A 17795-nucleotide genomic window follows, 5' to 3' on the forward strand; every position below is an offset into this window, starting at 1 on the left:
CTGATACTGTAACAATGTGAGGAAGTAGACATATTGTGACAAATATTACCACCTTGCCACTTCCGCTATGCTAGAGGTGTCCAAACTTTGTGATTCGGGGGCCGCTCTATATAAATAAATATATATATATATATATATATATATATATATATATATATATATATATATATACATACACACACACACATATACATATATATATATATATATATATACATACGCACACATATACATATATATACATATATATACATACACACACATATACATATATATGTATATGTGTGTGTATGTATATATGTATGTGTATATATATGTATATATATATGTATATATATATATGTGTGTATATATATATATATGTATTTATATATATATGTATGTATGTGTATATATGTATATACTGTATATATATATACATATGTATATATATGTGTGTGTGTGTATATATGTGTGTGTGTGTATATATATGTTTATATATATACATATGTATATATATATATATATGTGTGTATATATACACATATGTATATATGTAAATATACATATGTATGTATGTACATACATATACTGTGTATTCATATATATATATATATATATATACACACACATATGTATATGTGTGTATATATATGTATGCATGTGTGTGTGTATATATATGTATGTATGTGTATATATATGTGAATATATATGTATATATATATGTATAAATATATATATATATATATATATGTATGTGTATATATATACTGTATGTGTATATATGTATATATATACTGTATGTATATATATATATGTGTATATATATACTGTATGTGTATATATGTATATATATATATTATATATATATGTATGTATGTATATGTGTGTATGTATATATATGTGTTTATATATATGTATATATATACATATATACTTATACATATATATATATATATGTGTATAAGTATATATATGTATGTATATATGTGTATATATGTGTATATGTATGTACATACATGTATATGTATGTACATATATGTGTATGTATATATGTATGTGTATATGTATGTACATACATGTATATGTATGTACATACATGTATATGTATGTATATATTTATATGTATGTGTATATGTATGCATGTAGTATATATATGTAATGTATGTACATATGTGTATGTATGTATACCTATGTATGTATATATATGTATATATGTATGTATATGTATGACGTCCCACTGGATCATTATTGTCACCGATGTCCCACTGGGTGTGAGTTTTCCTTGCCCTTATGTGGGCCTACCGAGGATGTCGTGGTGGTTTGTGCAGCCCTTTGAGACACTAGTGATTTAGGGCTATATAAGTAAACATTGATTGATTGATTGATTGATGTATGTGTGTATATATATATGTATGTGTATATATATATATGTGTGTATATATACATGTATATATGTGTATATTTATATATCCGTATGTGTATATATATATATATATATATATATATATATATATATATATATATATATATATATATTAGGGCTGAGAATCTTTGGGTGTCCCACGATTCGATTCAATATCGATTCTTGGGTCATGATTCAATGATAATCGATTTTTTCGGTTCGATCCTCGATTCAAAAACGATATATTTCCCATTCAAAACGATTCTGTATTCATTCAATACATAGGATTTCAGCAGGATCTACCCCAGTCTGCTGCCATGCTAGCAGAGTAGTAGATTTCAAAAAAAAAAAAAAGCTTTAATAATTGTAAAGGACAATGTTTTATCAACTGATTGCAATAATGTAAATGTGTTCTAACTATTAAACGAACCAAAAATATGACTTATTTTATGTTTGTGAAAACATTGGACACAGTGTGTTGTCAAGCTTATGAGATGCGATGCAAGTGTAAGCCACTGTGGCACTGTTGTTCTTTTTTTATTATTTTTATAAATGTCTAATGATAATGTCAGTGAGGGATTTTTAATCACTGCTATGATGAAATTATAATTAATATTAATAGTGTTGTTGATGATATTAATTTTTGTTTCATTACTTTTGGTTTGTTCTGTGTCATGTTTGCCTCCTCTCAATTGCTCTGTTTATTGCAGTTCTGAGTGTTGCTGGGTCAGGTTTGGTTTTGGAATTGGATTGCATTGTTATGGTATTGCTGTGTAGTGGTTTGTTGGTTTGATTAAAAAAATAAAAAAAATTGATTTAAAAAAAAAAAAGAGAATCGATTCTGAATCGCACAATGTATTCGAATCGATTTTTTCCCACACCCCTAATATATATATATATGTATATGCATGTATGTATATATATATGTATATATGTATATGAATGTTTATGTATGCATATATATATATATGTATATATGTGTATGTATATATATATATATATATATATATATATATATATATATATATATATATATATATATATATACAAAATGTATCATTTTTTTAATAACATTGCATGCAAGTTCTGTGATGAACTTAATACTTGATATGTATACATATAAATATAATGGATATGTAGTCAATATACTTAGATATTTAGAGAATGCCAAAGTTTGACTTGTATTTTGTTTTCTTCCGTGGCGACCTCCTCAAAGTTTTGAAATCAAACAGAAATATCAAGCACTTAAAATGCACCAATCATGGACACGTTTGGAGAGAGTGTTTAAAGGATACAAATCGGTGTCATTTAGAAAAATACATGGTTCATGGACATTTTTTTTTAAAATATATATATGAAATCGACAAAGTTCAGTGAGCAGGTTGTGTTATGTGTGGCCATGTGTGTTGACTTTAAGTGGGAAAAGTTGTTTGGATCGGGTCATATATAAAAATGTGGAACTCAAAGTACTATTCATGGTCATTCACCTGATTTTTGCCACAATGTGCACTTTATGTCAAAAAAATAGAAAAAGTTCAGCTGTCAGATATTTAAATCTCGGCTACCTGGCTCCGTAATAAACTTGTGACTTCTTGCGGGAAAAACTGAAGATGCTGGCCCGCGGGCAGCATTTTTATACACGCCTGCTTTTGCAATATGTCAAAACATGTCAAATGGTGTCCACGCCATAAGGACTTTGAGGATGTGCATGTGAGTTTGTGTGTTTGTGCATGTAGAATTCTCATCATAAAATACACAGTTGACAAAAGGAAATTTGAACAAACGTCAAAGTTTGTGCGTGTGTGTGTGTGTGTGTGTGTGTGTATGTGTATGTGTATGTGTGTGTGTGTGTGTGTGTGTGTGTGTGTGTGTGTGTGTGTGTGTGTGTGTGTGTGGACAGGTGCTGTTCTCACCCTAATCTCCTCTGTTGTCTAATTAGACCCGACTTAACATGCTGGAAGTCACGCGACTCAATGATGCATTCTTCCGCGCCAAATGTCGTACAATTTGGAGTTCAACCAAACGTTTTCTTGGAAAAGTATGCCCCGATAAAGTGAAAATATTGTGATGTTGATGATCAAAAAGGGGTGCTTTTTCTTTGGCTTTTTTGCGACGCCACCACAGTGTGATGTTGCCGCAGAAGCGGAAATGTGTGCAAGTACAGGTGTCAAACTCAAGGTCTAGTAGTTGGGGCAGTTAGTTCTTTTAAAGTGGACTTGCATGTCATTTTGCCCCATTAAGTTGTTTTGTGTGGCGGGTTATATCATTTCATGGTGGCCTTCCAGGTATGGTATGTGGTCATCATTTTATGTGGCCTGCCACATGTTTTCCAAGTGGTCAGCTACATTTTTTATATGATCTGCCACATCATTTTATGTGGCCTGCTACTTCTTTTGTCATGTGGTTCACCATACTTTTTCATGTGGTCATCCACTTCATTTTATGTGGTCCACCAATTTTTTTCACATGGTCAGCCATGACTTTTTCATTTGGTCTGCCACAACATTTAATGTTGTCTGCCACTTTTTCATTTGGCCAGCCACTTCTTTTTCAAGTAGCCACGCACATATTTTTCATGTGGTCCACCACATATTTTTTAAGTGGTCCGCCATATAATTTCAAGTGGCCAGCCAAATCTTTTTTAAGTGACCAGTCAAATATTAATGTGGTCCGCCACATCACATTTTTTTCACGTGGTCTGACATTTTTTCATTTGGCCTGCCACATCTTTGTTAAGTGGCAAGCCACATCTTTTCCATGTAGTCCACCACCTATTTTTCAAGTGGTCCACCCCATAATTTCAAGTGGCCAGCCACATCTTTTTTAAGTGGCCAGCCAAATATTTTTCATGAGCTCCGCCACATAATTTTATTCGGTCCGCCACCTCATTTAAAGTGATCCGCCACTTCTTTTCACGTGGTCGGCCACATTTTTTCATGTGGTCTGACACTTTTTCATTTGGCCAGCCACATCTTTTTTAACTGGCAAGCCACATTTTTTCCATGTGGTTCACCACATATTTTTCAAGTGGCCAGCCACATCTTTTTTAAGTGGCCAGCCACATCTTTTCTGAGTGGCCTGCCAAATATTTTTCATGAGCCCCGCCACATAATTTTATTTGGTCCGCCACTTTATTTAACATGGTCCGCCACTTCTTTTTCATGTGGTCAGCCACGTCACATCTTTTTCACGTGGTCTGCCACTTTTTCAAGTGGCCAGCCACATCTTTTTCAAGTGGTCCGCCACATAATTTCAGGGGCCAGCCACATCTTTACGTAGCCAGCCAAATATTATTTTTGTGTTTCGCCACATAATTTTATTTGGCTTTCCACGTCTTTTTTTTTTTTATTTGGCCAGCCACATTTTTTTATGATCTGCCACATAATTTAAAGAGGCCTGCCAATTCTTTTGTCATATGGTCAGCCACTTCTTTTTTCATTTACTCTGTCACATCACATCTTTTTCATGTGGTATGCCACGTTTTCATTTGGCCAGCCACATATTTTTTACGCGGTCCGCCATATATTTTTCAAGTGGTCCGCCACATAATTTCAAGTGAACAGCCACAGCTTTATTAAGTGGCTAGCCAAATATTTTTGATTTTGTCGGCCAAATAATTTTTTTGGGCTTGCCACATCTTTTTTTTTAATTTGTCCAGTCACAACTGTGATATGATCTGCCACATAATTTATCCTGGCCTGCCACTTCTTTTGTCATGTGTTCCGCCACTTCTTTTTCATTTACGCTGCCACATCACATCTTTTACACGTGGTCCGCCACTTTTCCATTTGGCCAGCCACTCTTTTTCAAGTGGCCTGTCACATTTTTGATTTTGTCGGCCAAATAATTTTTTTTGGCTTGCCACATCTTTTTTTTTAAATTTGTCCAGTCACAACTTTGATATGATCTGCCACATAATTTATCCTGGCCTGCCACTTCTTTTGTCATGTGCTCCGCCACTTCTTTTTCATTTACGCTGCCACATCACATCTTTTACACGTGGTCCGCCACTTTTCCATTTGGCCAGCCACTCTTTTTCATGTGGCCTGTCACATTTTTCATGAGGTCCACAACATATTTTTCAAGTGGTGCGCCACATAATTTAAAGTGGACAGCCACATCTTTTTTTAAGTGGACAGACAAATATTTTTCATGTTGTCCGCCAATAATTTTATTTGGCTTGCCACATCTTTTTTTTAAGTGGTCACATTTTTGCCATGATCTGCTACATATTTTTTATATGATCTGCCACATAATTAATTGTGGTTTGCCAATTTTTCCTGTGGTCAGCCACATATTTTCCAAGTGGTCAGCCACCTATTTTAAAGTTTTCTGCCACTTCTTTTGTCATGTGGTCAGTCACTTCTTTTTCACATGGCCCGCCACGTCACATCTTTTTCTTGTGGTCTGCCACATATTTGTCAAGTCTTTTGCCACGTCATTTTACTTGACCAGCCACGTTTTTCATATGGACTGTTACATCTTTTTCAAGTGGCCCGCCACATCGATTTTATGTGGCCCTCTACATTATTCTGTGGCCTGCGAGAACCTGGAAATAATAAAGCAGCTTCTCGCTAAACTTGTTTTCTTCCTTAAATTTTGACCGAAAAATGCACCTAATGCAATTGCACATCTTTTTAATCGAAGTGTCATGCTTTTGTGCTAATATGCCCCATTCATCCATTTCCTACCGCTTGTCCCTTTTTGGGGTCGCGGGAGGTGCTGGAGCCTATCTCTGTGCTAATATGTTTTATTATATTTATTGTTTGACAATGGCGGTTATGGAAAACAAACACCTATTTCTTATTAACTTTCTGAAATGGGCTTATGATGTCTTTAAACGGAAGTGGAGTGGCAATTGTTTTTTGGCGACAAATAGTGGTCATAATGGTGCAGTAAGTCAAATGATGCGGACACATTTGTTACTTTCCAATACGCCTATGTCTTAATAAACTAACTATTTTATTCTAATTTATATTGCCAAGTGTCATGTTTTAGACTGCGATATTGTTCAATTAAAAACACATTTTACGTGCATGTAGCTTGTGTGCTATTGTGTGCTTAGCTGTTGTGCAGCTGCTTGCTCCTAGTCGCCTGTAGCCTAGAATGTTTAGCTTTATTAAAATACAGGAAAGGACAATCCTTGTGTCTAAAACGGCTTGTATCAAGAGATTTTTGATGCAAGCCGATACAGATACCTATTTTTTTTGTTTTTTTTGCTGATATCGTTTTGATATTGGATATCAGAATTTAATCTGGAGACTACTAGTTTTATCGTACGGTGAGACACATCTTTTTAAACTCGCACGCCAGTTATGAACGTTACCATATCAGAACGGATCAAGACAGTCTGCTACTGGCTGGTGTTTTGATATCAGAGCAGCCCGAGCGTGGTGTGGGAGGTTTTATGCTGCCACGCCAGGAACAGACCATATTATCAGGCACGTGCTATCACTCCCCTCCATGCATTCCGGAAGTGTAAGCCAAAAAGCAATCGATAAATGACAACATTAAAGCACTCAGGAGCCCGCTTGATGAGGCTCATGAAATATCGATGAGGTCGGCGACCCGTATGAGTCTGGTCGGCCATGACAGCAGGTAAATAACGGCCGAGAAGAAACCTGCTTGCTCACATACCGTCACTCGTAATATTCCAGTCAAAGCTTCTTCCCTTTACTGGACGATTTACGGCCGAAGTGGGAGTTCTGCTAAGTAGCGAGCAGCAAGAGCTATTTTGTTGTGTGTAAAAGTACTTGGACACCAATAAGTTTGTCCGGTTAGATCAAGGGTGTCCAAACATATTCGTATAATATTACACTCATTTGTCATTCTGAGAGGAACAACTTTCTGGTGATATTCCGCCAAGAGGGGAAGAAACATTGCGCTCAACACATCAAACCGTGTCAGACGCCTGAAAGGCCAGCATTTCTATTAATTACCTCCTAAAAGCTTAGTGGCAACATACGTGGACAGCACCTATTAGCTCTTATTTCCAAAATGGTGTACACTACTGAATTGGGGTCTTATAGCCGCTTATGTGGACACTTGTACTGCCATCTGGTGGTGTCAGAAGAGTATAACATACAATAGAATTTGGGGAAAAAAAGTGTAAAAATAAGAATTGGGATGTCACTAAACATGAAGTACACATTTGTGTACTTATGGACTAAATACATCATATCAAAAGATGATTCTTAGTTTTTATTCTAATTAGGGTCCAATGAGCCCAAATAGCAAAGAGAAATTAAAAAAAAGCATTTAAACAAACAGATTAGGCCTTAAAGAAGCGCACAAACTACATTTAAAAAAGTGTTAACATCAAAAATAGGGCCTCCTACAGTTGTGATCAAAATTATTTAACCCCCACACAATTTTGGTGTTTTAGCAAGTTGGACATTTATTCCGTATTTTGTTTATAGTCATATCAAATAAAGATGTGTCAAATAGACAAATGCAACTTCAATTGTAACACTGTATTTTACAAAATAGCAAAAAAGGAAATTTTTCTTAATATCTCATTGACAAAATGATTCAACCCCCTAGTTACATGCATCTTTAGTACTTAGTAGAACACCCTTTGGCAGTAATGACATCCTTCAAACGTGATACATAACCGGAAACAAGCTTCTTGCAACCATCTACAGGTATTTTAGCCCATTCCTCTTGGGCAAAGGCCTCCAGTTCATTCATATTCTTGGGCTTGCGTGCTGCAACTGCCTTCTTCAAGTCCCACCACAGCTTTTCTATAGGATTTAGGTCTGGCGACTGTGAAGGCCACTCCTGAGTCTTTCAGCCCTTCTTCTGCAACCGCAGATTTGGAGGTGTGCTTGGGATCGTTGTCCTGTTGGAAGGTCCAACGTCTCCCAAGCCTCAGCTCCGTCACTGACTTCATGACATTTGCAGCTAATATATCCTGCTAGGAAATAGAATTCATAATGCCTTGAACGCGCTGGAGATTCCCGGTACCTGAGGCAGAGAAACAGCCTCAGAGCATGATTGACCCCCCACCATGCTTAACAGTAGGCAAGGTGTTCTTCTCTTTGTAAGCTTCATTTTTTCTCCTCCAGACATAACGTTGATTCATAGGCCCAAAGAGTTCCACTTTTGTCTCATCACTCCATAGAACAGTTTCCCAAAACCTTTGGGGTTTGTCCAGATGATTTTTGGCATACTGGAGTCTATTTTACTTGTGCTTGGTAGTCAGAAGTGGGGTGCGCCTGGGAGTTCTGGCATGGAGGCCTTCATCTCGTAGTGTGCGCCTTATTGTCTGGGACGAAACCTGCGTTCCCCCCTCTGCAATGTCCTGTTGTAGTTCATCAGCTGTTACCCGGGGGTTTTTCACCACTGTAGGCTTCAAATACCGGACAGCAGTTGCACACGGCATCCTCTTTCTACCACGCCCAGGTAGTGTTTCCACTGTGCCTTTAGCTTTAAACTTGCGAATTATGCTCCCAACTGTGTCTCTTGGAATGTGTAATGTCTTTGCTATTTTCTTATATCCATATCCTTTCTTATGAAAAGAAATGACCTCTTCTCTTGACTTCTTTGACCACTCCCTGGACTTCACCATGTTGCAAATACACCATTGACCATCTACAAGAAGCTGAGCGTCACAGTCTTTTTCAATCAGTGTAATTGTTGCTCATTATGGTTCTAATCACATCTGCATGTGTTTTCAACACCTGATTGAAAAGACCTTATTCAAATTCTGTTCTTAAGAGTTATGATCTTCAAGGGGTTGAATAATTTTGTCAATGAGATACTTGGTGTGTTACAAAATCTAATGTTGTAATTCAGGTTGCATTTGTCTATTTAATGTATCTTTATTTGATATGACTATAAACAAAATACGGAATAAATGTCCAACTTGCTAAAACACCAAAATTGTGTGGGGGTTGAATAATTTTGATCACAACTGCAGCGTATATTTACCTTTTTATTGTGCTTTTTGGACACCTTTGGGTTAAATCACTGGTTGACAATCATTGCCTCTTAGCCCCGCCCCTGAGAATGTTTATGTGTTAAACTCTTTGTCAATATAGTTTTTTACCAACACTAATATTTGCCAACAATAAAGATGCTATTACGTCGTTGCCTCTCACGCCCCCCTTTCATGCACTATTTAAGAAGCACGGCATTAAACGGGCTGTTTGGAACTTGCTCACAGTTACATTTTTATTGGGTAAAACATTCTTCCCCCCCCTTCCGCCCCCCCTGAAACGAATGTTTATTTATTCATCCATCTGTATGTGCCAAGGTATTACACGGTTGCCTCTCACGCCCCTCTCTAAGGGACAGCATTTTCCCATGCCCCCCCCCCCAGAAGCAAATGTTTATTTATTTATTCATTTATCCATCTGTATGTGCCAAGGTATTACGCTATTGCCTCTCACCCCCCTCTCTTTGGGACAGCATTTTCCCACGCCCCCCTGAAGCAAATGTTTATTCATCCATCTGTATGTGCCAAGGTATTGCGCTTTTGCCTCTCACGCCCCTCTCTTAGGACCGCATTTTCCCACGCCCCCGCCATGAAGCAAATGTTTATTTATTTATAAATCCATCTGCATGTGCCAAGGTATTACGCTATTGCCTCTCACGCCCCTCTCAAGGACAGAATTTCCCCACACCCCCCCTGAAGCGAATGTTTATTTATTTATTTATCCATCTGTATGTGCCAAAGTTTTACGCTATTGCCTTTCATGCCCCTCTCTTAGGGACAACGCTATTGCCTCTCACGCCCCTCTCTTAGGGACAACGCTATTGCCTCTCACGCCCCTCTCTTAAGGACAGCATTTTCCCACGCCCCTCTTGAAGCGAATGTTTATTTATTGATTTATCCATCTGTATGTGCCAAGATATTACGCTATTGCCTCTCATGCCCCTCTCTTAAGGACAGCATTTTCCCACGCCCCTCTTAAAGCGAATGTTTATTTATTTATCCATTTGTATGTGCCAAGTTATTACGCTATTGCCTCTCACGCCCCTCTCTAAGGGACATAATTTTCCCACGCCCCGCCATGAAGCGAATGTTTATTGATTTATCCATCTGTATGTGCCAAGGTTTTACGCTATTGCCTCTCACGCCCCTCTCTTAGGGACAGCATTTCCCACGCCCCCCCTGAAGCAAATGTTTGTTTATTTATCCATCTTTATGTGCCAAGGTATTACAATATTGCCTCTCACGCCCCTCTCTCAGGGACAGCATTTTCCCACACACCCCCTGAAGCGAATGTTAATTTATCGATTTATCCATCTACATGTGCCAAGGTTTGATTGATTGATTGATTGATACTTTTATTAGTAGATTGCACAGTACAGTATATATTCCGTACAATTGACCACTAAATGGTAACACCCAAATAAGTTTTTCAACTTGTTTAAGTCGGGGTCCACGTTAATCAATTCATGGTATTACGCTATTGTCTCTCACGCCCCTCTTTTAGGGACAACGCTATTGCCTCTCACGCCCCTCTCTAAGGGACAGCATATTCCCACGCCCTGCCATGAAGCGAATGTTTATTTCTTTATTTATCCATCTGTATGTGCCAAGGTATTACGCTATTGCCTCTCACGCCCCTCTCTAAGGGACAGCATTTTCCCACGCCCCCCCGAAGCAAATGTTTGTTTATATATTTATCCATCTGTATGTGCCAATATGTTACGCTTTTGCCTCTCACGCCCCTCTCTTAGGGACAGCATTTTCCCACGCCCCCCCCTGAAGCGAATGTTTATTTATTTATATATCCATCTGTAAGTGCCAAAGTATTACGCTATTGCCTCTCACGCCCCTCTCTAAGGAACATCATTTTTTACGCCCCCCACCAAGTGAATAGTTTTTTTTTTTAACTCTGTGTCAAGATTGTTCTTTACAAACACTAAAAAAGCTTTTACACCATTGCCTCTCACGCCCCCTTTCCCCTGCCCGCCCCACTATCTAAGAATTAAACGGGATGTTTGGAACTTGCTCAAAGTTACAATTTTAAAGGGCACAGAATTTTTTTCGCCCCCCCCCGAAATTAATGTTTATTAATTTATCCATCCGTATGTGTCAAGGTTTTACGCTATTGCCTCTCACGCCCCTCTCTTAGGGACAGAATTTTCCCACGCCCCCCCTGAAACAAATGTTTATTTATTTATTTATCCATCTGTATGTGCCAAGGTTTTACGCTATTGCCTCTCACGCCCCTCTCTTAGGGACAGCATTTCCCTCGCCCCCCCTGAAGCAAATGTTTGTTTATTTATCCATCTTTATGTGCCAAGGTATTACAATATTGCCTCTCACGCCCCTCTCTCAGGGACAGCATTTTCCCACACCCCCCCTGAAGCGAATGTTTATTTATTTATATATCCATCTGTAAGTGCCAAAGTATTACACTATTGCCTCTCACGCTCCCCCCCACCCAGTGGACATTACATTTTTCATGCCCCCCCGCCCCCCTGTCAAGTGAATGTTTATTTTTTTATCTCTGTGTCAAGATGGATTTTTGACAACACTAAAGATGCTATTACACCACTGCCTCTCACGCCCCCCTTCTAAGGGACATACGTATTTTCACGTCCCTCCGTGAAGTAAATGTTTTTTTATCTCTGTGTGTCAATATACAGTAGTTCTTTACCAACACTAAAGATGCTATTACATCACTGCCTCTCACGCCCCCTTCTAAGGGACATATCTATTTTCACGCCCCCCCTGAAGTATATGTTGTTGTTTTTTTTTATCTCTGTCAATATAGTTCTTTACCAACACTAAAGAAGCTATTACACCACTGCCTCTCACGCCCCCTTCCAAGGGACATACGTGTTGTCACGCCCCCCTACAAGTAAATGTTTATAATTTTTTGTATCTCTGTGTGTCAATAAACTGTAGTCTTTACCAACAATACACCACTGCCTCTAAAGCTCCGCTTCTAAGGGACATACGTATTTTTACGCCCCCCCTGAAGTAAATATTTATTTTTATTTTTTATTTCTGCGTCAAGACAGATCTTTGGCAACACTAAATATGCTATCATGCCACTGCCTCTCACACCGTGAGATATTGTCTGGTGTGCCGTGGGAAATGATGCAACTTCACCCTAATTGGTCCAAAAAATATTTTTTGCAAATCAATAATCATAATAATGCTGTTTTCTAGGGCCTGTGCTGTGTAGAGCTTGGCAGGGTAATCTTGTAATACTCCTCCATATCAGTAGGTGGCAGCAGGTAGTTCATTGCTTTGTAGAAGTCAGAACGTGTTGAGGATGGTTTGTCGTGATCCCAATATGCAGAGCACAGCGGGAGACAGCGTGCAGGTAAAAAGGTATGTAACGCTTAAACCAGAAATGGACAAAAGGCAAGTCCCGCTAGGAAAAGGCACTGAAGCATAGCGATGGCTATGCAAAACAAAAGTAAAACTGAACTGACTACAAAGTCAACAAAAACAGAATGCTGGACGACAGCAAAAACTTACAGCATGTGGAGCAGAGACGGCGTCCACAAAGTACATCTGTACATGACATGCCAATTAACAATGTCCTAAGGATAGCGTACACACAACTTAAATAGTCTTGATTGCCAAAACAAAGCAGGTGCGGGGAATAGCACTCAAAGGAAGGCGTGAAGCTGCTATAGGAGAACACCTTCTAAACAGGAAAAGTCACCAAAATAACAGCGCAAGACAGGAAACACAAACAAACTCAAAATAAGGCACGACAACCTAGTGGAGTTTCATTTTTTAACTTGTTCTACTGGTGCTGTGCCTCCATATTTTTGTTTAATGAAAAAAAATGTGCCTTCGCTCAAAAAAGGTTGAAAAATACTGGTCTAAAGCAGTGTTTTTCAACCACTGTGCCGCGGCACACTAGTGTGTCGTGAGATACAGTCTGGTGTGCCGTGGGAGATTATGTCATTTCACCTATTTGGGGTAAAAAATATTTTTTGCAAACCAATAATTATAGTCTGCAAATGATGTGTTGTTGTTGAGTATAGGTGCTGTCTAGGGCTCGGCAGAGTAACAATGTATACTCTTCAATCAATCAATCAATGTTTACTTATACAGCCCTATATTACGAGTGTCTCAAAGGGCTGCACAAGTCACAACAACATCCTCGGCTCAGATCCCACACCAGGGCTCAAGAAAAAACTCATCAATACTCTTTATTATCAGTAGGTGGCAGCAGGTAGATAATTGCTTTGTAGATGTCGGAACAAGGTTTGTCGTGATCCCAATATGCAAATGACAGTGGGAGGCAGGTTGCAGGTAAAAAGCTATCTAATGCTAAAACCAAAAATAAACAAAAGGTTAGTGCCCCTAAGAAAAAACATTGAAACTTAGGGAACAAAACTAAACTGAACTGTCTACAAAGTATACAAAAACAGAATGCTGGACGACAGCAAAGACTTACAGCGTGTTGAACAAAGATGGAGTCCACAAAGTACATCCGAACATAACACGACAATCAACATTGTCCCCACAAAGAAGGATAGAAACATCTTGAATATTTTTAATTGCTAAAACCAAGTAGATGCGGGGAATAGCGCTCAAGGAAGACATGAAACTGCTCCAGGAAAATACCAACAAAACAGGAGAAGTCACCAAAATAGGAGGGCAAGACAAGAAGTAAAACACTACACACGGGAAAAGAGCAAAAAAGTCCAAATAAGTCAGGGTGTGATGTGACAGGTGTGACAGTACACCTACTTTGAGACAAGAGCTATAGTGATGCATGCTTTAAGGCAGGGGTCACCAACGCGGTGCCCGCGGGCACCAGGTAGCCCGTAAGGACCAGATGAGTTGCCCGCTGGCCTGTTCTAAAAATAGCTTAAATAGCAGCACTTACCAGTGAGCTGCCTCTATTTTTTGAATTGTATTTATTTACTAGCAAGCTGATCTCGCTTTGCTCTACATTTTTAATTCTAAGAGAGACAAAACTCAAATAGAATTTGAAAATCCAAGAAAATATTTTAAAGACTTGGTCTTCACTCGTTTAAATAAATTCATTCATTTTTTTACTTTGCTTCTTATAACTTTCAGAAAGACAATTTTAGAGAAAAAATACAACCTTAAAAATGATTTTAAGATTTTTAAACACATTTATCTTTTTACCTTTTAAATTCCTTCCTCTTCTTTCCTGACAATTTAAATCAATGTTCAAGTATTTTTTTTTTTTATTGTAAAGAATAATAAATACATTTTAATTAAATTCCTTATATTAGCATCTGTTTTTTCGACGAAGAATATTTATGAAATATTACTTCAAACGTATTATGATTAAAATTCAACAAAAAAAATCTGGCAAATCTACAAATTCTGTAAAATAAAATAAAATCTTATTTCAAAGTCTTTTGAATTTCTTTTAAAATTTTTGTTCTGGAAAATCTCGAAGAAATAATGATTTGTCTTCATTAGAAGTATAGCTTAGTCCAATTTGTTATATATTCTAACAAAGTGCAGATTGGATTTTAACCTATTTAAAACATGTCATCACAATTCTAAAATTAATCTTAATCAGGAAAAATTACTAAGGATGTTCCATAAATTATTATTTTTAATTTATTCAAAAATATTCAAATTAGCTAGTTTTTCTCTTAATTTTTTTTCGGTTGAATTTTGAATTTTAAAGACTCAAAATTAAAGATAAACTATGTTTCAAAATTTAATTTTAATTTTTTGCGTGTTTTCTCCTCTTTTAAACCGTTCATTTAAGTGTTCTTTCATCATTTATTCTCTACAAAAAACTTTCCATAAAAGGAAAAAAATGTACAACGGAATGACAGACAGAAATACCCATTTATATATATATATATATATATATATATATATATATATATATATATATATATATATATATATATATATATGTATTTATTAAAGGTAAATTAAGCAAATTGGCTATTTCTGGCAATTTATTCAAGTGTGTATCAAACTGGTAGCCCTTCCCATGAATCAATACCCCAGAAGAAACTCTTGGTTTCAAAAAGGTTGGTGACCCCTGCTTTAAAGTCATATCCAACAGTTGCGACTATGACTTTTTACTGGCAACTGAGTTTCATTTTTTTAATGATTTCTGCTGGTGGTGTGCCTACGGAATATTTCAATGAAAAAAATGTGCCTTGGCTCAAAAACGGTTGTAAAACTGGTCTAAAGTATATGACTTCCGCTCTTAGCGCCTTCAAAATAAGAGCTCAAAACATATACTGTTTCACAGCTTATAACAGGAAAGTAACATCAAAAAGAGGCAAGCCCATAAAAATAGGTTACACTTTTTTTTGGGACCCACCTTTTGACTCGCAGTCCGCACAGAATTTGTTCTCCTCCAGCGCCAGCAAAGAGTTGAGCACCGGCTGATATCTGTCGACGTCTTTCACAGATTTGCCCGTCATCATTGCGCAATAGTTGACCTCGCCTTCAGTCCTGTATCACTGTCCTGTTTTACTACTACTGCACAGTCCGAGTATCCTCAGATCAAAATGACTGGAAGCGGTAGTCCTTCCTCCTTTCCTCCTTCTTTCCTCCTCCTCCTCCTCCTCCTCCTCCTCCGGTCAAGCCACGGCGGGATGGTGACGATCCTTGCCTTGAAAAGCCAAACAGCATGCGGCTTAGTGGAGGCGCGTTTAAATGTGCGCACTTAAAATAAAAAGAAAGGGGGGGAAAAACCGCGTCCACCCTCTAACACTCTCATACATTCGAAATATGCACTCGATCCGCCCGCAAGACACTCTTATTCCAACGCTGCTCTTCCCCTGCCTCAACATAATAAATAATTCAGCTTCTTTCCTGCGGGCTACGTTGCCTGCACTGCCATCCTGTGGTAGTTTTTAAGTATGACAGGCTTTTGGTGCTTCCTGTGTCATCAGCCCGACCGCTAGGGGGCAGTGTGCGGCAGTCAATAGACGGGTTCGACCAAGTTCTTTTTATTTTTAGTTTTATTTTCATGAATGCACATTTTGTCATATTTAAAAAAAAAGGATGAAATGAAATAAGTTTATGTCGGTCATTTGATCAACCGTCAACCATTTTGTGTGATCAGTTTAACAGTACAGAATATCATACTTGCCAACATTGAGACCTCAGAATTAGGGAGATATTCAAAAGGCCCGCTGGGATTTATATATATATATATATATATATATATATATATATATATATATATATATATATATATATATATATATATATATATATATATATATCAATCAATCAATGTTTACTTATATAGCCCTAAATCACTAGTGTCTCAAAGGGCTGCACAAACCACTACGACATCTTCGGTAGGCCCACATAAGGGCAAGGAAAACTCACACCCAGTGGGACATCGGTGACAATGATGACTATGAGAACCTTGGAGAGGACGTAAGCAATGGATGTCGAGCGGGTCTAACATGATACTGTGAAAGTTCAATCCATAGTGGCTCCAAGACAGCAGTGAGAGTCCCGTCCACAGGAAACCATCTCAAGCGGATCAGCAGCGTAGAGATGTCCCCAACCGATACAGGCGAGCGGTCCATCCTGGGTCCCGACGAGCGGTCCATCCTGGGTCTCGACTCTGGACAGTCAGTACTTCATCCATGGTCATCGGACCGGACCCCCTCCACAAGGGAGGGGGGGACATAGGAGAAAGAAAAGAAGCGGCAGATCAACTGGTCTAAAAAGGAGGTCTATTTAAAGGCTAGAGTATACAGATGAGTTTTAAGATGAGACTTAAATGCTTCTACTGAGGTAGCATCTCGAACTGTTACCGGGAGGGCATTCCAGAGTACTGGAGCCCGAACGGAAAACGCTCTATAGCCCGCAGACTTTTTTTGAGCTCTAGGAATCACTAATAAGCCGGAGTCTTTTGAACGCAGATTTCTTGCCGAGACATACGGTACAATACAATCGGCAAGATAGGCTGGAGCTAGACCGTGTAGTATTTTATACGTAAGTAGTAAAACCTTAAAGTCACATCTTAAGTGCACAGGAAGCCAGTGCAGGTGAGCCAGTACAGGCGTAATATGATCAAACTTTCTTGTTCTTGTCAAAAGTCTAGCAGCCGCATTTTGTACCAACTGTAATCTTTTAATGCTAGACATTGGGAGACCCGAAAATAATACGTTACAGTAATCGAGACGAGACGTAACAAACGCATGGATAATGATCTCGGCGTCTTTAGTGGACAAAATGGAGCGAATTTTAGCGATATTACGGAGATGAAAGAAGGCCGTTTTAGTAACGCTTTTAATGTGTGACTCAAAGGAGAGAGTTGGGTCGAAGGTAATACCCAGATTTTTTACAGAGTCACCTTGTTTTATTATTTGGTTGTCAAATGTTAAAGTTGTATTATTAAATAGAGGTCGGTGTCTAGCAGGACCGATAATCAGCATTTCCGTTTTTTTGGCATTAAGTTGCAAAAAGTTAGCGGACATCCATTGTTTAATTTCATTAAGACACGCT

General features: G+C 38.0%; 1 protein-coding gene across 1 annotated transcript in view; it reads right to left on the reverse strand.

Moving 5' to 3' along the window:
* The window catches only part of smap2 (small ArfGAP2), a 61566-nt gene extending 45421 nt beyond the window's left edge, over nucleotides 1–16145 (reverse strand). The window contains exon 1 of the mRNA XM_061882464.1: nucleotides 15643–16145. Coding sequence (XP_061738448.1) covers nucleotides 15643–15748 — 106 coding nt within the window. The 5' untranslated portion in view covers nucleotides 15749–16145. The remainder of the gene's footprint in view (nucleotides 1–15642) is intronic.
* Nucleotides 16146–17795: the final 1650 nt, after the last annotated feature.

Source organism: Nerophis ophidion, linkage group LG21, assembly GCF_033978795.1.
Source record: "Nerophis ophidion isolate RoL-2023_Sa linkage group LG21, RoL_Noph_v1.0, whole genome shotgun sequence".
NCBI lineage: Eukaryota > Metazoa > Chordata > Actinopteri > Syngnathiformes > Syngnathidae > Nerophis > Nerophis ophidion.